The following is a 25,959-nucleotide window of genomic DNA, read 5'->3' as shown; positions in this document are numbered from 1 at the left end:
GTGTGTCTGTCTGTGTGTTGCTTTTCAAAGGAAAGTAAGTGTTTTAATACCTGGTGAGGAAAATCTTTCGTCAGCCATGAAACAATCTTCAGAAACCGCACATTAGTCACACCCGCAGAAGAACAGTCATGATTCTTCCTGTGTGAAGCCTTTGTTCATCCTTTTTGGCCTGCATCTCCCCTCTCCCCCCCATGTTGGTCAACCAGCCGGTTCCTTTTTGGCTGTTGCCATCAGTGTTCCCTCGAATTGACCAATATTCTACTCACTGTCTCCCTCGCCAACAGTTGGCCAACTCTTTCTAGAGCAAAGTCTGTTTGCATGCTGTGATCAACATTCTTGTCTGATTGAAGTGTCAGGTTTTTACAGACATGCTTAGCATTTCCTCCTTCTCCTCTTGCTCCCCCTGGGCTGCTCTGCCTCGCCTTGCTTTAAGGTTCTTTGAATGTTTATTAGGCTTTTCACTGTCCTAGGCAGTCTCTTTCGTTCATAATCTCAAAGTTACCATATTTCTCCTTAATTCCAATCTGTATCAAATATAAGCATTTCCTTTGGGAAGTTCTCCAGTCTGTCACAAGTCATACCACTTAATAGAAAGGGAATTTTTCTACTGAGCGTCGAGTTCTTGGGCTCTCTCATTTACTTCGCTGGAATTTAGCTACAGAAATTCATCACTGTCGCATGCCTTTCATTAGATGAGCTATTCCTCCAAATAAACATTGTCTACATTAACTCTTTCCTTGACTATGTTTGCACATGTTTAAGCAGTTGCTGTCTCTGTCAGTTGAGCTGTGGGCACTACACCATTTTTTGTAATAAAAAAAAAACATTGCTCCAAAGTTACCCAGGTTCTATGCTGTGGACAGCGGACCTGTGACATTAAATAATTATGCAAATTAAGGTGATTTGCATGCATCTGGTTGTTCTGCATACTTCCTGCTCAACTAATCATGAAGATGGGTGAAGATCTCTGTAGGGATACCTTCTAGTCATTGGACATTCTACCCAAACCACTACCACCCTGCTCCAGTTTATGAGTCACCTCAGGCATTTCCGGCATGTTCTTTTCCAAAATTAGCTTCACAAACAAACAGTAAAAACTTTTCTCCTACTATTGCTCCCTACAGGTGTTCTGAAACTACATATAAAGGGGGAGGGGACAAATAGATTTTTAAGTAAGATATTTGATCTATGAAATGGTTTATGATTATGATTACACCAATAGGGTGCACAGTGCAGCACCAAACAACTGGGATTTAAAGAGGAAGGAACTCCGATGGGATGAGGAAGGAGGCCATTTGATGCGATGCCAGGGGCTGCATAAAATGAGGTTGGAGGCAACAGGCCTTAACAGTATCGTTAAGGAATACAGGTGTTTCAAGTACCTGTTTGTGTTCTAGGAAATGGAGCACAATAACCAGCTCGATACATTTTCCTTCATTTGTGCTTAGGGACTATTCCATATCCGTGGACCTGTTCAGAAGAGGTGGTGGTCCCTGAGACACAGTAGGAAAGGGGAGATTGGGAGCAGAGCCTAGAATTGTGTCTCTGCTTCCACTGGAAAGAGAAGATCAAGTGGATTGCAAAGCAGTGTTTATTTGAATGTGGGATTTCCCTGAGCTATAAGATGGGTTTTTAAAAATGGTGTACGTGTTGCTGTAACCTTCTGTGTATGTAGGCTTATCCTAGCAATATCTGAAAAGACCCAGCATTGAGAGAGGTAGCACAGGTGATCTTCTGACCAAACTCATCCATTTATCTGTAAGGGGTCCTCTCTCTGTTCTTCTTTTTAAAAGGTGATAATGAATTACTTTGTAAAAAACACTTTGAGGTTTTCTTTTACAATCAAGCAGGGCAGAAATGTTATGGAATCAATCAATCAATCAATCAATTTTTTATCTTATCCATCAATAATTGACAAACATCGTTGTCTGTGCTAGGTAGAACCAAGTGTAACTCACCAACAAGTCAGTGAGGCATGTTGCGAAATGAATATTATCGTCCGACACATGAATAATTCCCTGTTTTAAGTTTCAAGCTGTTCTGCTTGTTGCCTCTGAAGTGAGTTGCTCTGTAGAGCTAGAGAGGCATTTCATACGAGAGTCACTCACTTGAGTTGTTTCTAACGCACAGCTGTCAAATTCCGTCGCCTTGGAAGGAAAGGGACAGCTGAAGTTTACCTCCGGACGATGGAGTCCCCACCATAATTGCACTCAGGTTGCGACAGCAAACGACACTGCCATTCGAGGATGGGATATACGCACTATGACGTAAGGAGTGTGGTTTCTTCTTTCTGTCTATATCTGTATCTGTATAAAACCTGTGTGTTTCTGGAAAGTTACTCTTCCAGCAGTGATTTTTTTTTTTTTAAAGCAGGCTTCAAAAGTAGTCATTTCACTAGTTTACATGTCTAGTTTAGACGTCTGCCACGGATTCAATAAGCTATAAAGGGAAAGGGACCCCTGACCATTAGATCCAGTCGTGACCGACTCTGCGGTTGCGGCGCTCATCTCGCTTTATTGGCTGAGGGAGCCAGCGTACAGCTTCCGGGTCATGTGGCCAGCATGACTAAGCCGCTTCTGGCGAACCAGAGCAGCGCACGGAAACGCTGCTTACCTTCCCACTGAAGTGCTACCTATTTAACTACTTGCACTTTGACGTGCTTGCAAACTGCTAGGTTGGCAGGAGGTGGGACGAGCAACGGGAGCTCACTCCATTGCGGGGATTCAAACCGGTGACCTTCTGATTGGCAAGCCCTAGGCTCTGTGGTTTAACCCACAGCGCCACCCGTGTCCCTTCAATAAGCTATGGCAGCAGCCTAAAGGATCCCTTTTCTTTACACCCAGTATGTACGGTATGTGAAAATCCTGCTGTTATTAAGCTACTGATTAAAAAAAACCACCCCATTCATTTAAAATAGAGCTAGGTGTGGATGTTTTTAGAGCCGAGGTGGGGAAACATTGGCTTTCCAGATGTTGTTGCTCTCCAGCTCCCGTCAGTCTTTCCCAGCATGGCCAGTGGTCATGAATGATCGTGATGGAGGGCGACAGCTTCCCCATTCCTATTTTAGAATGTGCCAATGCCATTGAACTCAGCAGTCCAGTCCAGAGCAGAGTGACTTAAGTTTCCATTCTGGACTGTTACTTTAAAGCTGGCTGACTCTGGTATACTAATGACGCTTTCTTTTTCAAATTTTAGAGGTTTTTTTAGGGGGCGGGCTGGAGGGGGAGATTAGCTAGGTCTGGAGTTTGCTCTGCTTTGTTTGAGGAGGGATGAATTTTAGGTTTCCATTTGATTTTGACAGTATCTTTAGAGATAATGCAGCAGCAGTTTCCAATCTATTGACAGTCAGTTGCCTGGCACAACGGTGCTTAGTATTGGGGCCGCAACGTATCAAAATTTTTGGATGCCAACAAACCTAAAGCTTCAATATAAGAAATATAGGACTCCTTTCCTGCTCTAGTTGTAATTTTGATAAGCAAAGGAGTGATGTTGTGCACATCTGTTGCCATGACAACAGAAGTCTGTGCAAGCTTTTTTAAGATACAGCTTATCCCCTTAGCACACAGTAATTTATCACTAGCCTCGGAAGACGGATGTCTTGTAATAACTTCTGCTGCCTTAAAGGGGGAGATGACTTTAAATTTGGTTTTATGTCTCCCGTGTGCTCATGGGTGCAGCACTATATTTCCATTGTTTCCAATTACATTCCTTTATACCCCAAAACTGATTAATTTGATTAGGAAAAGTTACAAATATGTATTTAAATGCTTATAGTAATTCTTTCACTTTCCTCTTCTGTTTTCTACAAGAATATGGGTTAAAACCTGACTTTGGGCTTCTACACTAGATCAGTATAAATTGCAGTTGGACTCATGGCATGGCACCAGAAAAGTTCACAAATGTGTGTGCTCAAAGCTGATCATAGTGAGCTGAAGAGAAGCATTGTCTCTCTTAGCTTAATTTTACCTCAAAGGCTTTGCTGGACTAGAAAAGAAGCTTGAAAGCTGGGGACATAAGGCTGTGTTTGGAGCACCCTAAACCAAAGTTGAAGCTAGATGGGGTGTGTACATTTTTGGCGGTGGGCGACACATTACTAGCAGCTGAGCAGAAGGCGCTGCCTCCATTGCTGCGCCTACTCTTGCTTTTGACTCCACCTACTGGAACCTCAGAAGGTTGTCCATGTAGGAATGTGACCTTTGGTTTCAAAGCGATTTCCTGACCCTCCGGGAAATCATGGTTCCCTCCTCCCTCTTGTCTTGTCTGCTACACCAAGGCCCTTTTAGCTTCTGGACTCCTGTAGCTACAAAGTGGTGAGAGATTATAGCAGGGCTCCTCAGCCTTTTTTGAGCTGGGAGCCCATTTGGAAATCTGAGATACTCTCATGGGTGCCACAAAATGCCCTTATCCCTTCCCCATATTATACACCTGGTCATATGCTGAGATTTCCAGATGGGAACCGTATGGTTGTGCCACAGCCTGCTGAGATTCATCTTGCAACGTATGGGGGGAGGGCCTTATCTGTTGTGGCACCCAGTTTGTGGAATCCTCTTCCCTCCAAAATGAGGCAAGCCCTGACTTGATCAAGTTTTTGACAGCTGCTTAGAGACCATTTTATTCACCCAGGAATTTGCTGTTTATTCATGCTGAGCTTTTAGTAGAATTACTGTTTCTACGGTGATTTTTATGTTTCGTTGCATTTTAATATGCATTGTTGTGAACTGCCCTGGTATTACCCTATGAAGGGGATGTATAAATGTATAAATATGCAAATACACAAATAGATGAATGAATTTCAGAGAAGAAAATGTGGTGGCACTGTTTTAAGCAGATGGTCTCATGACCAGACAATAGTAGGCAGTGCGGCCTACAATATACATTTCTTTACATTCGTTTGGAATATATTGCCTGCAAAACTTAAGGCATGCCCACAGCAGTTGTTTGTATCTGGCTACATGCTCTTTGATGGCATATATTCCAAGAGCTGGAAGTTGAGGGGAAAAGACATAACCAAGCTGATGGTAAAGTAATTATTGAACAATATGCTTATTTAGAGTCCGTGCCTGTAAGAGGTAGCTGTATGCAGTCCCTGTTCTGCCTTAAATTCACTGTGGTACACCTCTGCCTTTTATCATATGTGAGTGGTGATTTGTGAGCTCACTAGAGCACCCCAAATTTTCTTGTGTGGAAGGTGGGCTTTGGCACTGGTATGAATCTCAGCGATGCTGCTGATGTGTTAGAGGACAAGATGGTGGCTTGATTTTAATGACAAGGCAGATGTTTCTCAGCAGTAGCTGCCTGTGTGGTGTTGGAGGTGATGCTGGTGGTGTGTGTGTGTGTGTGTGTGTGAGGGAGGGAGAGAGAGAGAGAGAGAGAGAGAATGAGAATGAGAATGAGAATGAGAATGAGTGACTGAAGCACCACTGTAACTATCTGTACATGTGCTGTGATGCCCTAAATCCGGTCTACTTGCCCCAGAATAACCTGGCTATTCGCAGACATACTGTTCTAACCCCAGAAGTAATTTCAAAGGAGCAGAGCTGATATGCCAGCACTTGGCACCAAAGCAAACGCAGCAAGTTGCTGTTGTCCTAAATTGAAGCAAATTAATTTGCAGTGCAAACATGCCCCTTGTTTTCTATTAGCGCTGTGGCTGGGCTTCGCTATTTGCCTTTTCTTGATGTGCCTCTTTTTTCTTTCCACCCCTTTCCTCCTGCAGTCAAATATATTGTATAGAAAATGCTCATGGACAGCTGGTGAGGGACCTAGATTTTAATCCCAACAAACAGTACTATCTGGCTAGCTGCGGAGATGACTGCAAGGTGAAATTCTGGGACACCAGAAACGTCAGTGAGCCAGTGAAGACACTGGAAGAGCATTCCCACTGGTAAAGTGAATTTATTTGGGTGAAGGATTTATCAAATTGAATCTGCTAATTGTTCTTTTCTGAAAACCATGCAAACAAGTTCAGCTGGTGCTGCAGATAATTTTTTTCTTTCTTTCCTCTAAGCAGAATACAAATATTTTTAATATTTTAAAAGCTAGCAAATGTTGATTTGTTTTCTAGGAAGGTATTGTCCGTACTGTAAAATAGTTTTAATGTGTTTCTACAGCAGAGATTAATGATTCCCTTTTGTTGAAGATTAATGTAGAAAGATTTCTATATAGCCAAGAGACAGAGTGTTGTTCAGATTTCATAGATTTTAGGGTGGCAGCATCTGCGGCAAAATAATTCTGGGCCCTGAAGCGACTTCAGCACTGGCATCGAAGAGGCAACTTTGTGGAAACATCTTTATTTATTGAGGAGATTATTAAACCATTAGAACAACAGAAAATCTGGAGACATTTGGTATTAACATGATATTTGAGAGCTCAGTTAATAGCGTTAATCCTCCCTTTGTCTTATGGACTATTTTAACCATACCCAGCACAGATTTGGGGTAACTTTGGGCTCAATTTATCACATTAATAAATAATCCATGTTTTGCTTATGGGGGAATGCTTTGTCTTCGGAATATCTGCATGCTGTGTTTAAACAATAAGCAAAAACTTCCATTGCAGGATTTGGGCTTTTGGGTCTCCCCCTCCTTACAACTTGTTGGTCGGTTCTGTAAATAACTGGCCTTGCAAAATGAGATAAAAAGTTTTTAAAAGTAGGAGCAAAAGATAAGGCTTTTGTTAATCCCCCTCCTAGGCTTCATCCAGGTATTGACATGAATTGCTTTTGCTGTTTGCCTCCAGGGCAAGTGCAGTGCATTAATGCCTAGTTGCCCAGTCCCAGACAGAAATAACATTGTAGAGCTATTGCTGTGCTTGCCCAATATGTCAGGAAAGGCAGCAATTCTATCCGGCCCAGGAAAAAGAACAACGTGTGTTTATTTCTCTAGGCTGGTAGGAGCAGCGAGTTACATTGGACTGAAATGTGCAGCCCTTCCATGAACAAAAGGAGTTACTCTATTTTGGGAAAGGATTTGATCCAACAGGGTCTTCCATTCACTGTATGGGGAGGAAGGGAGGTAGGAGAGATGACTTGCTGATATCCACTCCCCTTGTCGCCAGCAGGAGCATTCCAGATCTCTCACAGATCTCTGGATCCAGTCCAGTGGTTTGGGGGCAAGCAACTGGGCTGACATTGTACTACAAGCTGGAGTTGCACTTCTCGGATTAGCACAGCCAGTGTATTCAGCTTATTGATGCTCTAGTACAGAGATAGGAAACCTGTGGCCCTCAGATATTGCTGGACTCCAACTCCCATCACCCCTAAACTTTGGCTATGCTCGCTGGGGCTGATGGGAGTTGGAGTCTGGGTGATTGCCACTATCCCATCCTTGCAACCCGCGCCTCTGATTCTCAACACGGTTCCCAAGCACTTTATTAGAGAGGCACTATCAGTGGCATTTTATTGTTGCTGTTCAAAACTCACTATATGTCTTTCACCCCATGACTGAAACATCCCATACATGTTTTTCGGTTGCATTGGACAATAGCCAATATTTTTACACTGTGAGCACAATTCTCCTTCCAAACACAGAAGTTCCTTCTATTTGTGGAGTAGAAAAGTTGGTATACTGTCCACAGCCTTCAATATCTAGACTTGTTCGATAGCAGGTAATAGATTTCAGCAATCCATCGATGGAAACTGACTTGTCATTTTGAAAGCTGTACAACATGCTTATATCTGCGTCCTTTAGGTAGTGGTTCAACTGGTTGATTCTGTGGTGGGGTTGATGTTTTCAGGGTCTGGAACGTCCGCTACAATCATTCCCATGACCAATTAGTGCTGACAGGCAGCAGCGACAGCAGAGTCATCCTTTCCAACATGGTATCCATTTCTTCTGAACCTTTTGGGCACCTGGTCGATGATGATGAACTTAGCGACCAGGAAGACCACCAGGAGGACAAGTAAGAAAATACTTTGCTCTTAATTAACAGACATAACATTTTGTGTGAGGCCTAGCGGTCACTTAGTTTGATGAAATGTTCTTTACTGATTATAGGGTTTTTGTGTACACACCTAAACGGTAAGTAGCTCAACCTCTGAATTCATTAGCTTTCGTACGGTTGTGGACTGGCACTTTTCTTGAGGTTTATTCCTCCCCCCCACACTTTCTGAAGTCATATGGTAGCACTGGCTTGGATCTAAAGCCCATGGAATTCAAAAGGAGGCCAATGGCTTCCATGGGCCTGCATATTACACAGGAGGGGGAAAGGTTCTTTGTTTTCCATGGAATTGTTTCTTTGTGACGTGGGTTGGATGGGCATTTCAGGAGAAGCGCAAATTATATTTCCGTGCCAGCTAAAATACTGGTGGTCTCTTGAAAAACTGGCACCGACATTAAAACCACACAAAAATATTTCAGTGGGCTTCTGATGCTTCTTTTTGCACTGCTCTGAGGACTCCTGGGATTTTCGGGTAGCATGGGTGTGCATGTTTAGAACTGGAGAAGGGCACCAGCAGAAGCTTTCACTTCGTGACTATTTACCATTTGAAGTCACTAATGCATCCCAAGTGTGTGTCTGTGTGTGTGTGTGTGTAATCAACTTATGGAGAGTGTCACTTCCGTACTCTATTATTAGCAACTACACAATATTAGCAAAACGCAATGTTTGTTTGGAGAAGCTTCATTCTAAGCTATTTAATAGTTTCCTCCCAGTTCTATAAAAACGATAGACGTCTTAATCCCTTCAAAAGAATATGTGCAGATGTAAAATGCGTAGGGGGACATGTGTGTGACACACCCCCCCCCAGTTTCCAGTGGTGCACCCACTCCATCCCAACCTTTCTATCTGAGCAAGAAAGCCTGAAGAGGATTTCCAACTGCATTTGGCTGATAATGCAGCCTTCCTCATCATGTGTGGCTTCTAAGCATGTTTGGCTGCACACATGCCAACCCTCCCTTCAGACCTTTCCCCTTAGCATGGAAAGGTTGGGGGCAGAGTGGATGGGGATGTTGGGAGTGGAGGTTAAAAAGAAAGAAAGAGTAAAGGACCCCTGGATGGTTAAGTCCAGTCAAAGGCGACTATGGGGTATGGCACTCATCTCGCTTTTCAGGCCGAGGGAGCCGGCATTTGTCCACAGACAGCTTTCCAAGTCATGTGGCCAGCATGACTAAGCCGCTTCTGGCGCAACGGGTCACCGTTGACGAGTGCCAGAGTGCACAGAAACGCTGTTTACCTTTTCGCCACAGCGGTGCCTATTTATTTACTCGCACTGGTGTGCTTTTGAACTGCTAGGATGGAAGAAGCTGGGACAGAGCAACGGGAGCTCACCCTTTTGTGTGGATTCGAACTGCCAATCTTCCGATCAGCAAGCCCAAGAGGCTCGGTGGTTTAGACCACAGTGCCACCCACATGGGGGTGGAGCATGCACTTTGCGCCCACACACATTATTTTGGATGCATGAAGGAGGCTTGTGCATCTCCCAGCTTGTTGCTTATGTGAACTTTTTTTATAGCATAGGACTCTTCCCCCCACCCCCAGTCTCTTGCCATTTTTAAACACCCCACTTCTCTCCTGTTCACCCATGGATATGGTAAGAAATTGTTCTCATTTCTCATAGGCTTTTAAATAATGGAAATCTACTGCTGCATCCACCACCTCCTTCTTGCTCACTATCCTAAACCTATTTCTTTAGACTTTCTTCATGTCGTTTACCTTCCACAGACCCGTTGTCATCCTTGTGGCTTCCCTGTGAATCCTTTCCAAATTGTCAACCACCTTCTTGAACTGCCGCTCTCCTCCAAACTGCAGTGCTTCAGATGATGCTTAACTAGCGATAAGCAGAGCAATGTTATCAGCCTTGGGAAGCAACGCTCCTGTCACAGCTGCACAAATAGAATAGCATTGGCCTTTTGTGCTGCAGCGTCGCATTTTTGACACGCTTGGTTCATTATCCACCCTTAAGCGCTAACTCCTCAGAAGCGCAGCTTCCTAGGCAGTCATCTTTTCTTCTTGAACGTTTGGATCATCTTTGCTGCGGTGACATTTAACATCTTTTCATGTTGGCTGCCTCCTTGTAGCCATTCCAGCTCTCCAGCTGATGGAGCTAGTTCTTATCTTTTATCTTTTAGTCTGTTCTCCAGGAGCTTTTCAGCCCCTCCCAGATTTTAAGCCATTCATTGATGGAAGAGTTAGTTATTTGTGGCATTCGTAGCCCACTGTTCCTCCAAATTTTGTTCAGCAACAGTAAAATATGTAATTCCGAAGACATAAAATAAGGCAATTCATGATGTATCAAATAAACACGTTTTGTTTATTTGGTCACCAGAGAAGAGGCGAGGTGGACCTCCTTTAGGAAGACACCCTGGAGTTTGGAGTAGCTGCTTTTTAAAAAATCCTCTCTTGATTGCCTGCCAATTGCACTCCAGGTATTGGCAAGACTTCGCAAAAAGCATACCCCAATTATTTTTAAAACTCGGTGGGCTCGTATGTTTCAAATACTCCATCCCCAAGTTGTATTGGGCTTTTTTTTTTTTAAAAAAATGCTTTTTATTGGTGTCTCATTTAATACAAACAAACAAAATACAGTAAAATTCAACAGTCATTTACCCTCATTCTTTCCCCACACTCTGCTGAGCATTGACTTCCTTCCCTCCCTTCAACAGGTTTTCTTATGTCAGTTACTTTTCCACAGTTTCTTATTGTATCCAATCCTATCTACATCGTAAGATTTATTTCAGTCCTTCCAGAGTCTTCAGATTTCTACAGTTATTATTTATGTACTCCATACATTTATTCCAATCTTTTTGGAATTTTGCTTCCTCCTGATTTCGGATTCTACAGGTCAATTTTGCTAGTTCCGCATAATCAACCATCTTTGTCTGCCACTCCTCTATTGTTTGTAATTCTGGTACTTTCCATTTTTGGGCTAACAAAGTTCTGGCAGCAGTCATAGCATACATAAATAACCTTTGATCTGCTTTTTCTATTTCCTCTCCTTTGATCTGCTTTTTCTATTTCCTCTCCCATCAAGCCTAGCAAGAAAGCTTCCGGCTTTTTCGGGAAAGTGTATTTAAATATCTTTTTCAATTTGTTATAAATCTGTTCCCAAAACTGTTTCATTTTCTCACATGTCCACCACATGTGATAAAAATCTCCATCTTTATCTGTGCATTTCCAACATGTCTTACTACTCATCCTGTACATTCTCACCAGTTTAACAGGTGTCAAATACCAGCGATACAGCATTTTCATTATATTCTCTCTTAAGGTGGTACATGCTGTAAATTTTATACTCTCATTCCACAGTTTTACCCAGGCATCATACTTGATGTTATACCCAAAATCCATTATCCATGGGTTTTAAGTTGTGTTGGGCTTTGAACATCCTAACCAACTCTTTGAATTGGGCCCAGAAACAGACAGTCAGCCAGCCAGAGAAGGTTTTTAACATGGGAATCACAAGTTTCCTATCACCAGTATTGTCAACAGTCTGGCTGCAGCATTACGAACCAGTTGCAGTTTCCTTTTTTTAAAAAAAAATAATTTTTATTAACCGGCAAATCAAATCAAATCAAATCAAATCACATCACATAAATTCCAAATTACAAAGCCGAATTTTAAATTTTGTTGAGGGAACCCATATTTCAAGATCCGAAGGGGGATTCTGATCATCTTCTTGCCACTGCGTTAATGTCCAAATCAGTCCAAACAAAGTTCATAATTCTATCCAGTCTTATCTTGCTGTTTCCACATCACATCTTGTTCATATATTTTCTCTTTTTTCTTTATGATCTCTTCTGATAGTCTCCTTAAGCCGATAAACACCAATAATAATCCTGTGTGAATTTTTCCGTTCTTCCAATCCTCAAATTGAGATGGTTTCCATATATCATCGCCTTCATAGATAACAGCGCTCTTTCCATCATTAATTACAGAACTGTCGTTCTTAAGTCCCACTGAGGAGTTTCACCCACAATATAAAAACAGCTCTATTTCTGTTTCTCCTCTCAGACTTAAGTCCTCCGACAGAACTTCCCAATACGGTGACGGAATTTTTAACTGCGTCATTCCAAAGCCCTTATACATTCCACGCTCTTCTTAAAACATGCTTTGGTTCGAAAGTTTATCTCCACACAGCCTTAAATCCACAGCTTAAGTCCTTAAAACGACATTTCTGACTTGTGGGGGGGGGATTCTTGTTTAATCACATAGGGAAAGAAAGGAAAGTTTTTTTCCCCTCCCCCATCAGTCCCTTTGCCATACCAAGTCTTGGCGTATCTTCTCATGATTTATACTTGTTCCTCCGACTCGTCTTGTTTTATCAGAGATCTCTTCTGTTAGCAGTCTTTACTCCCCCTTCTTCCTTGAAACATGTGCATTCGCTTCATCCAAATTGTTTCTTTTGAAGTTCTTGCAGCTAGTGGCGCGGATCAGAGATGGCGTCCAGGAGCGCCGAAATCCCACAGGAGGGCATTGTGCCTAGTGCCCCCATCCCCACAAATTCAGGGGTGGTATAGGGCACAGCAGGCAAGGGCAGTCCCCCACCACAGTCCTGGGGGGGTAGGGAGGCTATTTACTCCCATCACAGCCTCCAATTTACTTCGTGTGGGTCGGAGAGATGTTATTGTCAGCCATCTTCTGATGCGCCCCTAGTGGTCCCTCGAACCAGTTGCAGTTTCCAGGCAGTCCCCAAAGGTAGCTCCGAGTGAAGTGTACTATGGCAGTCTAAATGACATATAAGTGAGACATGGGATGTCATGGCCAAATCTGGCATCTCCAGGAACAGGCAAAGTTGTTGCACTAAGTTTAGCTCTGCAAATGCATTCCTGGACACAACCAAAGCCGAACCCAGGAAAACATAACTGGAAAACTGAACTGGACCGCTTTGCACTGTGACGTTTTGTTGCATTTAATGGAATAAAAGGTCTTCCCTGCAAGCCTTTTCAGAATAGGATTGACTTAAATATCAACCTATAGTATATTGTAATGCTGAGATCAAATTAGAATTAAGAGTAGGATGTGATTTGACATGTGTTTAATTTGAATATTCCAATGTTCATGCCTTTTATGGATTAAATTGAAAATCTTAACATCTTCAGAAGCTGGAAAGAGATGATTCTTCAGGTTACTGCCTGAAGGTTTTGTTTGGCATAACTTTTTTGGGAGTTGCATGGGCCTCGTACGTGGCAGTGAACCGCTTGTTAAATGATCCAGTTAAAATACTTGCTCTACAAATGCAAGAGCCACAGCTGTTCAGTTCTCTGGTGTAGTCAAGCACCCAGTTTACATTAGCTTTCTAGGCAATCTAGCAATGCAGTTCAGCATCTTCTCAACGTAGATCAGAGCATTTGTGGGTTTTGCTACATTTTATCCTCGTAACAACTCTGTGAAAGGAGATTAGACACAAAGAGAATGAAGTTGTGACTCCCGTGGTTGAGAAGGCCAGCTCTCCCCCCAAAAGATCTTCATTATTTCTGCAATAAAGAATCTCCATGTCAACACACTAGCACTTTCTTTATTCACATAGTGTCCGATTCCACGCAGGAAACACACACACTTCTATACTTACCACGGGATTCAGTATGCTGAGAACCTCAAGCTGGTTTAAAAAAACCCTGAAACAAGTTTCTAGACCTTAATACACTGTGAAATCCAGGACCCTGAAGTGTGGGTGGTAGCAATACCGTAGTTCTTTTCCCCTTCCCAGTATTACCAGAAGCAGAATGAAATAATAATAATAATAATAATAATAATAATAATAATAATAATAATAATTTATTTATTTATACCTCGCCCATCTGGCTGGGCTTCCCCAGCCACTCTGGGCGGCTTCCAACAACATATTAAAATACAGTAATGCATCAAACATTAAAAGCTTCCCTAAACAGGGCTGCCTTCAGATGTCTTCTAAAAGTCTGGTAGTTGTTGCTCTCTTTGACATCTGATGGGAGGGTGTTCCACAGGGCGGCTGCCGCTACCAACAAGGCCCTCTGCCTGATTCCCTGTAACTTGGCTCCTCGCAGTGAGGGAAGTGCCAGAAGGCCCTCGGCGCTGAACTTCAGTGTGCGGGTAGAACAATGGGTCTGGAGACACTCCTTCAGATATACAAATATACAGATTTGCTTAACTTGGATAACTTATGCAGGTTGCAGAATCCAGCTTTTATTAACATTTTTTTAATTTAAAAAAATGGCATAGTGTAGGCTTAGAGTTATAACAGGATCATATATAGTATAAACAGGAAAACATGATTAACATGACAGTAATGGCTAGTTAGGCAGTTTTCCAGCTGAAACTGCTGGCCACTACTGTGTTGCAATTGCAGGAGGAAGTGGATTCCTGTCCTTAACAGAAACCAACAGGAGATGGCAGTTTAGGTAGGTGTCTCAGTCAGTGTTATGCAGTGTGTGGTTGCTGATTGGTTAGACACTCCAACTCACATTCAGGGCTAGCCAATCAGCAACAGTACACTTGCATGGACCAACTGAGACACCTCTTGTTTGTTTCCCGTAAGGACAGGAATTTCTCTCCCTCGATTGCTTGCAGACAACGTGTTTTGCCAACTGCTCCTCTGTTTAGGCATAGTTCTAAAACTTCACCTGGATCAAGAATTGCATATGAAATGCCGCTCTTATTTGTGTGCCGTATGAGACGAAGTTGCACTAAAGGAGTGTAACATTATTTAAATGTGAATTATGTCCCTGTTTATTGGTATGCTGTTGTTGTTTATTAATTCTCATTCGGTTCAGATCTGAATACTAGTGCTTAGCAAATTCAGCAATTCATTCCAAAATCCATATTAAGACTTTAATAGGCCAAACAGTATGTCAGAAAACAATGTGCAAACTTCTGAGTTCTTCAGGACTCTTCATCAGGCTAGATGATAAACAGCAAGAGCAGGGAGCAAAAAGTTTTTTGATGACGCAGCCATGCAGTCTGCATCTGGTCATAATCTGAAAACAGTCTTTGAAGCATTGCAGAACTCATGTTGCAAACACTTACAACTGCAGAGTAACTCCTATAAAATAAATATGATAAATATTTTAACTTGAGGAATATTTTAATGTGCTATTTGTGTGCACTCATATAATATCCTTCAGGAAACTGTCAAATCATCCTTGCCTATTGAGAGATGCCTATTGCCTATTGAGAATGTGGGTTTCCAAATATATTTTTTTCTATGATGACTTGCATGGCAGAATCAGAAAAACACAGTTTATCTCATTTCAAGGTGTGTGTATTTTTTCTTAAAGAAACTACCCTCCAGCAGTGAGCAAGCATTGTAATCTTTTATAAATCTCTCATATGGGCACATACAGTATAGAATACAGTGTACATTTATAGTCATTCATCTTAAAAAAAAGTTGAAAAAGATATTGAAAGGCAACTGAAATTATCCAGGGCTCAGTACATCTGCTTATGAATAAAGCCTGAATAGTTTGAAGTGTTGTTTTTTGATTAGTTTACAGAGGTAAACTGAGTTGACATATGATAGATGACCTTATTGAGGATTTTCATGGATGAAAAGGTGAGGTAAAATATGTATTCCAATATTTGACTACAGGCTTAATTGTTTTTTTTTGTTTTCTTTAAAGACAGAAATAGACAAGGCCTTGGATAATCTTATCCTCCACTGAACATTAGCTGTGGGTTTGTATCTAATGGTCTTGCTTAGCAGAGAGTAAGACTTCTGTCAGCGGAAATGATAGGAAAGTAATTTTTGGCAATTTCCTCTTCCTCCCAGTAGCCCCTTGCAACCCTCCCACCATCTACAGATAGCCCCTCATATATATAAAGCTTTGTCTACTGTTGGTATGAAATCTTGAGTCTACCTACCACCACCCACCATGGTCGCCTGCGGGCCAAGAGAGGGTGGGATCCAGATGCAATTCCTGGCTAGGCTGGTAGAGCTTCCTCGGGCTTGTCATTCAAGTAGCATATTACTGCCCAATAATAATAATAATAATAATAATAATAATAATAATAATAATAATAATATTTGTACCCCGCCCATCTGGCTGGGTTTCCTCAGCCACTCTGGGCGGCTTCCAACAAAGAATAAAAATACATTAAAATGTCACACATTAAAAACTTCCCTGAACAGGGCTGCCTTCAGATGTCTTCTGAATGTCAGGTAGTTGTTTATCTCTTTGACATCTGATGGGAGGGCGTTCCACGGGGCGGGCACAACTACCGAGAAGGCCCTCTGCCTGGTTCCCTGTAGCTTTGCTTCTCGCAGTGAGGGAACTGCCAGAAGGCGCTGGACCTCAGCGTCCGGGCAGAACGATGGTGGTAGAGACGCTCCTTCAGGTATACTGGGCCGAGGCTGTTTAGGGCTTTAACACCATAAAGGTGTTATGCATTGCGGTGCCAGAAGGGGAAACTCTGATTGCCCTGTCCCTGTTTTGCGGTTTCTTAAATAAACTTTTTGTCAGGCTTATTTGCATGCCATTATCGTTCCGCCAAGAGAAAAATCATAGGTTGCCACTCTGTTCCATCAGCAGCAAGGTTCTGAAGCTTAGGCAACATTTGGCAGAAAATAAGCCCTTTGTGTCTTCCTGAAGTGCAGTCTTGTGTGGTCTTCACTTGAAAGAAAGAAAGAAAGAAGGGGGCGGGGAGAGACTTCTTCTCCATTCTGCCTGCTACCAGCATACTTTAATCCCCAAAGGGAGATTCAGCAAAAGACAGAACAATTTGAGAGGACTATAAATAGCCGAGTGGAGCAGATAATGCACAACCGTGATCTCTCTGCTAAGGCGGTATATCATTCTTTAGCATACATCTCTCCGCGATTTAATTGTTTAATTGTTACACAAAACATTCGTGCATCCAATTGTGCATTGCATCTGGCCTGAAGGAAGTGGGGGCAAGCCAGCAGCTTCCTCTGTTGCCTGTTTATCGAACTCCAGGTTAACCCGAGCTCCTGGTTAACTGAAAGTCGGCCATGTCCCCTGATAGGGGCGTGTGCCATCCATTGCTCCCTTGCTTATTCGGAGACGTCTGAAATCTCTGGGATAATGGAGTCTGAGATAAGTGGGTGAGCACCGCGCGAGGCACATTGTCGTCTGGGGACGTGACCAACTTTTCACGTCAGCCAGGTGCGTCTGCTGAAGAGCAGATCTGGGAATGGTGTGTGTGGGAGACTAAAAAGACGTAGCCTCCAGGAAAAGAAAAGAAAAAGTATATATATTTTTTAAAGCGTAGCTGATTTTCTCTCACATGCATACTTAACATTCATGCTGCTCCTTGTTCTGTTGCATAGCTACTTGTTGTTGTTTAGTCGTTTAGTCGTGTCCGACTCTTCGTGACCCCATGGACCAGAGCACGCCAGGCACTCCTGTCTTCCATTGCCTCCCACAGTTTGGTCAAACTCATGCTGGTAGCTTCGAGAACACTATCCAACCATCTCGTCCTCTGTCATCCCCTTCTCCTTCTGCCCTCCATCTTTCCCAACATCAGGGTCTTTTCCAGGGAGTCTTCTCTTCTCCTGAGGTGGCCAAAGTATTGGAGCCTCAGCTTCAGGATCTGTCCTTCAGAATGGATAGGTTGGATCTTCTTGCAGTCCATGGGACTCTCAAGAGTCTCCTCCAGCACCATAATTCAAAAGCATCAATTCTTCGGCGATCAGCCTTCTTTATGATCCAGCTCTCACTTCCATAGCTACTACATTGGGATTAAATTATTTGGTTCTTGATGCCAAGCATCAGACACAGCAAAGCATCAGTGTTCTAGTTTTGCCGTTCAGCAACAGGGATGTGATTTCAGTTTTAATCTGCCGTTTGCAACTTGGCTGTTGTGGCTGACTAAGCAGCCATTCTAGCTCCTAACACCTTCCAGCAGCACAAACAGGATGTTGAGTTACGTCAGGGACTGGCTGGCTGGATGAGGTGGGCACCCCCTGACCTAGAGCACTAGGCTCCCCCCCCCCCCAGGATGACACAGAAAGTGACTTAGACCCGGATGGTGGTGGTGGGACACTGGAGAGCAGTATGGGGAAGGGACAAGGTGGAAAGAGCAAGAAGCAGGAGGTATGAGTGATCAAGCAGGGGTCAGAAGAAGGAGGCCATTCTAGGACAGGCTGAGAGTCACTGTGTGAGTGCAGACTCCGATACAGAGGAGTCAGGTTGCCCTTGCTACCCAGCAGGAGGACAGTCCCAGTCCTGCTGTCCCTCCTCCCCCTCTGACACCCTGATCAAGTAAGAGTCCTGCATGTTCAGGAATTGTTGTTTTTATTCTCGAGGTGAACTAGCTGCAAGGTTGCCTTGGGTTCTCTTTATCCCTCCTCTTTGTTGTAGAATTTATGCATTCTGTGTTTTTATATTCTGATTTTATCCTGTGAACTGCCCTGAGACCTGCGTGTGTAGGGCGGTATATAAATTTATTAAATAATAATGTTGCTGAGGATTGGGCAACACAGGCCGAGAGCAGGAGCCCACTCCCTTGGCGCAAATCATATAATAAACAGCACATTCCTTCTGTACAATATGTAACTGGGTATTCTCTGCTAAAAATCCACATACATACTCTGTCTTCCACATTTTTGCTTGAGAGGGCACTTCCATAACACCCCAAGTAAATGAAAAAACAGTATCCACTTCCTAATATATTTTGCACTGTTAGCTTCATGAGAATGTCTTACTTGACGTTCCATCCCAATATCCTCGCCATCATATTTTCTGCATCTCGTAATAAAAATACCTATATTCATTCCTTAGCCTTAGTTTCAGGGTACCAACGTTATTTGCCAGTGTGGCAGCCAGTGAGCACCTCCAGTTTTTCTCTTGACTAATCGTGCAGGTCAGGTGAACTTCACATCATCTGGTATTGCAACTTGGTGACCACGACATCCATGTTTGAACATCTTCTGTGGAAGGAAGGAGCACTAAAATACCCTGTATTTTAGCTCTTTCAGAGACGCAACCTGGGAACTTTTTAAAACAACGTTTTCCAGAAAGAGAGAGAAGTGGGTTGAGGAGAAGGAGAGAAAGAAAAGCTGATTTGCTGTGATCTTCCTTAATGAATATGTTAGCCAGCTCTCTTAGCTCCTTACACACTGCCCAGGCTTGCGCCCCGGGGAGGTCAGGGCTGGTTCAGCTGCAGGTCAGCATGGAGACTCAGAGACGAGCAGTAAAGTTGATTTTTTATTCAAGGAAATAGAATACAAACAGAGAAACGTACAGGGCAAGTAAGTTGCCCCAGTAAATCAGTTGCCAGAATTGACCATCTGTGCCTCTCACTTTCCCCTAAGTCTCCTCCCTGTCCAGCTGTTTTCCCTGCAGTCTTAAACTCCAACGGGGAGAGCCCCCCCGTGCAACCTCTTGTCGTTCTGCTACATGCAAAAGTCTCCGAGTCCTTAGAGACAAGGGGGAAGGGGAGCTGAATACAGTAGGACCAACAGGCTCCTGTGATCTGTTGCAGCCTCAGCCCCCACTTCCTCAGCTGCCTGTCTTACATCTGCTGTGCTTTCTGCCTCTTCCTCTCTCACACACAAGCCTGTTGCTTGTTCGGCATCCAACCATTCTGCCCCCCCCCCCTTCATCCACTGTCCTACCACCACTTCCCTGGCTCTGAGCCTTCCTCTTCTGAGGCATTTTTTGGAGGGTGTTCCAGCTGGAGCCTCCCACCACTCCTTATCGTCTAGCCCAGTGGTGGCCAAACATGGACCTCCAGCTGTTTTGGGACTACAACTCCCATCATCCCTAGCTAACAGGACCAGTGGTCAGGGATGATGGGAATTGTAGTCCCAAAACAGCTGGAGGGCCAGGTTTGGCCACCACTGGTCTAGCCAGACCCTTATACCTCGGTGCTGCTAACACAGTGGTTGGAGGTGCTCTCCATTGCCTCTCAAGACAGGCAGATACTAACATCTTAGCTCTTGTAGGTACGCTCATCATTCTGTAGTAAGAGTGGCTGTGTGTGTGTGTGTGTGTGTGTGTGTGTAGCATCACAGGAAAATTGATGTGAAGACATCTGCAGCGACTCCTCAGGTGTTATGAATACAACATTATTTCTGCTAAATTTGTTCCTCTAGCTTCTTCTCCCGCCCTAAACCTGCACAATTGAGGAGGAGCTTTATAGCACGCGCGCGCACACACACACACACACACACACACACACCTCTTTATATATCAGAGTTGCTCCAATCACTTGCTTTTTTTCCTTTTCCTCTTTTTAAATTCTAGGATTAAAGAACCACTTCAGGACAGCATAATAGCTACCTACGAAGAACATGAAGACAGTGTCTATGCGGTGGAATGGTCTTCAGCCGACCCATGGCTATTTGCCTCGTTAAGTTATGATGGACGGCTTGTTATTAACAGAGTTCCCAGAGCTCTTAAATACCACATACTGTTATAAATCTGTTCACATTTCTTCAGCTTCATTATCTCAATATTGGCTGATAATTGGAAATACTCCATTTCTCAAATAAGTGTCATGAAAGGAATATCAACCCTTTTCCCTCTAGTGTAAATATTTGAAAATTAAAAGAACTAATATGAAAATCACTTTTTAAAAACTGTTTTTCTTGTTTTGCCGCTGACATTACACACACACACACACACATACATACATACATACATACACACACAAATAAAGAGACTATTGCTATACAATTTCCTTGTATGGTCTCTGTTGTCCTATATGAATTAGTTGAACCCAAAGGGAGCATCTACCTGTAATTTTTTTTTTAATATTTAGGGAAACAAATGGAATATTGCCAGTACACTCACACCAAAGTAAACTATTTCAGTTTCACTTAAGTGTTTCCATAGTGGAGGTTTGTGGTTGAACCAAATCGTGTCTTAAAACATTTCTGTCTCTTAAAACAAATAGACATAGGCTGTGTTTGCATTTAATACTAAACTTTAGTTTAGTCAAGGGACGCGGGTGGCGCTGTGGGTTAAACCACAGAGCCTAGGACTTGCCGATCAGAAGGTCGGCAGTTCGAATCCCCGCGATGGGGTGAGCTCCCATTGCTCGGTCCCTGCTCCTGCCAGCCTAGCAGTTCGAAAGCATGTCAAAGTGCAAGTAGATAAATAGGTACCGCTCCAGCGGGAAGGTAAACGGCGTTTCCGTGTGCTGCTCTGGTTCGCCAGAAGCGGCTTAGTCATGCTGGCCACATGACCTGGAAGCTGTACGCCGGCTCCCTCGGCCAATAAAGCGAGATGAGCGCCGCAACCCCAGAGTCGGTCATGACTGGACCTAATGGTCAGGGATCCCTTTACCTTTACTTAGTTTAGTCAGTACAGTGTGGCTGAGCCATCCGCAGATATGATAGCCTTCTTCAAATATCTCAAGGGCTCCCACATGGAAGACGGAGCAAGCTTGTTTTCTCCTGGCTCTGAAGTTACAAGAAAGGAGATTCTGACTAAACACCAGGAAGAACTTTCTGACAGTAAGAGCTGTTTGACAGTGAAATGGACTCATCATCATCATGAAACCTTTATTGGCATCACATACAAACATTCAGAATAAATAGGCCAGTGCGATTTCGTCGCCATTTCAACAGTACAGTCATTTGCCAAAGGGAAGAAGAGGTGAGCAATCTATTTCACCCCTGTGGGTCTTCAGCAAGGGCAGGATCCTGTAGCGTACTTCAGCAAGAAAAAATCAATAGAGGAACTTAGCTACTGTCTTGGTGAGCTCCTGGTCCCTCCCCTGTAATAAGAAGCGTATAACCTCTGTCTCTGGTTTCCATGTTGGAATACATAGATGGTCTAGAAATTGTTGACGGAGATCATCATACATTTTACATTTAAGGGCCATGTGGGCTAAAGTTTCCACCAGGTGGGCATCGCATGGGCAGATCCTATCTCCTTCTGCCTTGGACTCCTTCGGGAGGTTATGGACTCTCCTTCCTTGGAGGTTTTTAAGCAGAGGTTGGATGGTCATCATTGATGCTTTAGTTGAGATTCCTGCATTGCAGGGGCTTGGACTAGATAAGATTCTATGATTCTGTGATCTGTGTTATGTTAACGTGTTTCAGTTATTGCACAACAGGAAGTGCAGGGGCCACAAGGCCTAGGAAATAATTCCACTAGCTTTGGGAGGGGAAGATGAATATGGATCCATAATTCCTGCTGTTGCTATAGTGACAGCTTTGGCTTCTGTTGAAAGGGCCTGCCTATTCCTAACCTTTGTCTTTACCCAGCAGCTGGATCGAAATGTGATTTTTCATGTGTTTATGCTGTTCCCAGTATGTAATGATATTACAAAATTGTATTTGTAGGGCCTGGGAAAAGGGAGGTGGACAGGGAAAGCCCATTAAAAAACACACACCCCAAAGCTGGATTTTATTCTTGACCGACTAATAAGTACAGATTCATACGGTCCATGGTGGGTATTTTTCTGCCTCTATTTTAATAATTCCTGCACTTCCTGAAAGATTAGCCATCGCCCTTGGAGCTTTCCCTTCAAGAGTTGGTATCATGTCCATTTCATACCTGATCAAGCAGATGCTTCATGTGAGCGGACAGCGTGAGCTCTCCTTGGCTTCAGCAATAAACCTTTGCTAATGAAGAAATGAGTTTTGAAATAGTGGGTTTAAAAAAGAAAGTTGGTGAGTTTTATTTTCACTTTAACATACCTAAGCTTTGCACGGATGAATTGATTTTAGCTGTTGAAAGTTATCTGCCTTAACTAATTTCACTGTGGACTCGCGTGGAAGGAGTGAGGTACCCTTCATATATTGAAAACAATGTTATAGGTAGATATGGTAATAGGGTTATAGAACTAATTTTCTAATTTGCTGGCAAGAAGCTGGACTGAGGATCCCCCTATGATCGAACAATCCCGTAGAGCCTGGACCCCAGTTTATCACTGTACCTTCACTGTACCAGTGTGGTGTAGTGGTTAAGAGCGGTAGTCTCGTAATCTGGGGAACCGGGTTCGCGTCTCCGCTCCTCCACATGCAGCTGCTGGGTGACCTTGGGCCAGTCACACTTCTCTGAAGTCTCTCAGCCTCACTCACCTCACAGAGTGTTTGTTGTGGGGGAGGAAGGGAAAGGAGAATGTTAGCCACTTTGAGACTCCTTCGGGTAGTGATAAAGCGGGATATCAAATCCAAACTCCTCTTCTTCTATCCACATGGATGGTAGGCTCAAGAAGCAGATGTAATGCAGTACCTTTGCCAGAGCTGCTGCCAGTCAGAGTAGACAATTTTGGACTTGATGGACAGATAAGGCAACTTCCTATGTTGAGTGGAATGGAAGCATGCTGAAATTATGGCATGGGGTTTGTTCAGATATAAATAAATTGTGGTTGCACTAACCATAGTTTAGACTCTTAAACCATGCTTTTTGGTCCAGATTTATAGGCAAAGTGTATTTTTTTGTGATTTCCTTCCTCCTCAAACCTTCCATGAGAATTTCTGGATGCTAAGTCAGACAGTGGCCTCTAAGGGTTAAGCACCATCCCAAACCATGAGTTCAGATGTATCATCATATGACAATTTAATGAAACTAGTTTTCAAACCAGCTTCAGACTCCCAATTTCAAATCCTCATTTGTTGGCCACTGGCAAACCATATTTTGCCAGACGGTGTTGGTTTAGACATTACGACAAACCATAGTTTTGTGTGCTAAAGCATGGTTTGGTGTTGCCTCGTTCCTGCACTAATGGTCTTTTTCATTCTTTGTGCATATATTCCATCCACCTTAAAAAGAAGGCCTCCTTAAGTCTAATATGCCAACTCTTGCAGCTTACTATTCTGTGACTGTTGGTTCATCCTAATAAATTGGGCATCATGTATTGCTCCATCTTAGGGAAGCATGTGGGTGTTTGATGGGTCAATGCAGCTGCCTGCAGTTTTCGATTCACCTGGGGGATATGGCTACAGGCTCTCCTTTTGGGTGTGACTGTTGGCGCAAACATTGTGAGCCCTTGCACTTCGAAACTGACCACTGCGCTACTGCTGCCCCAGCAGTATTCTGTCCAGGATTCCCAAACCCAGTCATACCATGTGAAGCTTCAGCAATGTTACAGCATCAATGCATCTTCAGACCGTGCCTTGGGACTATTTGCATTTAACAAACTAAGTGTAAAGAAGCAAAGCGGCTTTGAAAATATTGGGAACAGTCATTTGCCATCAAATGAAAGATAGAAAAGAATAGAATAGTGTTCACTTTTTAAAAACATGCACCCCCCCCCCGTACTCTAATATTTTGCATTTGGCTTTTGAGATGTTTATTGCATAAATGAGGAATTAAAAGAGGTGCACCATTAGATGGGTGCCATTGAGGGAATATGGCTTTCGCGTTGGCACTTCAGGCTTTTCCACCCCCTGCACCATTAAGAAACCTATTACATATAATTACAAGCATAGTGTGATGTTTGTATTCCATAGTATCATATAATGAAATAGAAAGGAAAGGAACCATGTTGTATTTATTTACAGTACTTAACTTAGGTTTAGCACTTGATGCAAAGTCTGCCCAAAACTGCATGTTTGTGTGTGCTTTAAAATGAAACGCTAAAGCTTAAAACTTAACATTTCTCTGTTTACTCCATGGACTTCTATTTCTTTGTGCTCTTAAACATTTAATAAGGAGGCTGTGTGCACACCCAGAAGCAAAAGGTGTTACAACGCAGGGAGGAACATACCTTTCTATGTTATTTGTGCTTGTTAATAAAGCTGACGTTTTGGTTAATGAAAATGCGTGTGTTCTGATCTGAAGTGGTGGTGGTGAGGAACCTGATTGTTCTTATCTCACCTCATGTTGTTGCTTTGGTCCTCTATACTTCCTAACACTGTAGTCGGCGAGAGGTGTATGTACAATAAGGTTAGGAAAGAAAGAAAGAAAGAAAGAAAGAAAGAAAGAAAGAAAGAAAAAGAAAGAAAGCCCATTCAGTTCACAAACTAGCTCTGGAAGTTCAACATATAGCAGGCATGTCAGTCAGGGTCAATCCGTGTTGTTTGGTGCTTGGTGTTCATGGTGGACGGCCAGAAGAGGAAGACAAAAGGATCATGAAGAAGAAGGAAGTCCTGAAAGGAAAGCAAGGTGCCTTGGCGGTGGAAGACTTGCTGGGGTAGCCAAATCACTTGACTTAGGCTGAAGAGCAGGGCCAGCCCATGGCATTTTGGCACCTGAGGCAGATCCCAAAATTGCACTCCCCTCCCTGTCAGGGAAGAAGGGGTGAGGGAAGATTGACATCAGGATCTGTTGACCCTGTTGCCTGAGGGAAGAACATGCCCACTGTGTTGGGGGTGGGGGAGAGAAGAGAGATGCAGTTCAAAATCAGTTTTCCATCTCTCAGTTTCCATCCATTTAAGCCGCCACTTTTCTCTGTCAGTGTCCTTTCCCTCTCATTCCCATGCTGCAGCCTATACAGTGGTACCTCAGGTTACAGACGCTTCAGGTTACAGACACTTCAGGTTACAGACTCCGCTAACCCAGAAATAGTACCTCAGGTTAAGAACTTTGCTTCAGGATGAGAACAGAAATCGTGTGGCGGCGGTGGCAGCGGGAGGCCCCATTAACTAAAGTGGTGCTTCAGGTTAAGAACAGTTTCAGATTAAGAACGGACCTCCGGAACGAATTAAGTTCTTAACCCGAGGTACCACTGTACTGCTGTGCAGCCTGCCTTTTCTTTCGCTCCCCTCCCTGACACCATGCAAACCCAGGATGGTGACACAGCACTACAAACCCTCCAGTGGGTGCTGCGTGGTGACAGCCTTACATTTTTATGTACGTTAAAAATCTAGAAATCACAGCAGCCTAAGACTGTTTTTGCCTTCAGACTCACAAAGTTAAGACACACGAGGAAAAGGGAGGGGGAGGGAGGAGGAAAAGCAAGCTCAAGCAAAAGTTCTGAATGTCACTGGCAGTTCATCTCCAGAAGCACACACTCCTCATCCCCGATTAAATCTAGGAGCAGAGCTGGTGGCAACATTCATTCCAGGAGGTAGGGCAGCTCCTGCCACACAGTTCTTCCTTCAGACAGTGGGCTTGATAGCAGTTAGAACCCTTCTCCCTTCCTTGCTCTGGGCTGGATCTGGCTGTAGACTAACAGTTGCCCAGC

The 25,959-nt window shown here is 43.4% G+C and overlaps 2 protein-coding genes across 5 annotated transcripts in view; one reads left to right on the top strand and one right to left on the bottom strand.

Annotated features, from left to right (window-relative positions):
- The window catches only part of EIPR1 (EARP complex and GARP complex interacting protein 1), a 58,416-nt gene extending 37,972 nt beyond the window's left edge, over positions 1 to 20,444 (top strand). Inside the window, exons 6-10 of one of the 4 annotated variants that reach the window (XM_083607361.1) lie at positions 2,131 to 2,267; positions 5,717 to 5,884; positions 7,735 to 7,899; positions 7,995 to 8,018; positions 20,121 to 20,444. In XM_083607361.1, the coding sequence (XP_083463487.1) occupies positions 2,131 to 2,267; positions 5,717 to 5,884; positions 7,735 to 7,899; positions 7,995 to 8,018; positions 20,121 to 20,295 (669 nt within the window). In that variant the 3' untranslated portion in view covers positions 20,296 to 20,444. Of the gene's footprint in view, positions 1 to 2,130; positions 2,268 to 5,716; positions 5,885 to 7,734; positions 7,900 to 7,994; positions 8,019 to 15,400; positions 15,429 to 20,120 lie in introns of those variants that run through there. The other 3 variants (XM_083607363.1, XM_083607362.1, XM_083607364.1) reach the window with 3 other exon arrangements.
- The window catches only part of TRAPPC12 (trafficking protein particle complex subunit 12), a 217,103-nt gene that overhangs the window by 90,467 nt on the left and 100,677 nt on the right, over positions 1 to 25,959 (bottom strand). The gene's annotated exons all lie outside the window — the stretch shown is intronic.

Source organism: Podarcis filfolensis (assembly GCF_964270895.1).
Source record: "Podarcis filfolensis genome assembly, chromosome: 3".
In the NCBI taxonomy this organism is placed as follows: Eukaryota; Metazoa; Chordata; class Lepidosauria; order Squamata; family Lacertidae; genus Podarcis; species Podarcis filfolensis.
This window is presented reverse-complemented; position numbering and strand designations above follow the sequence as displayed.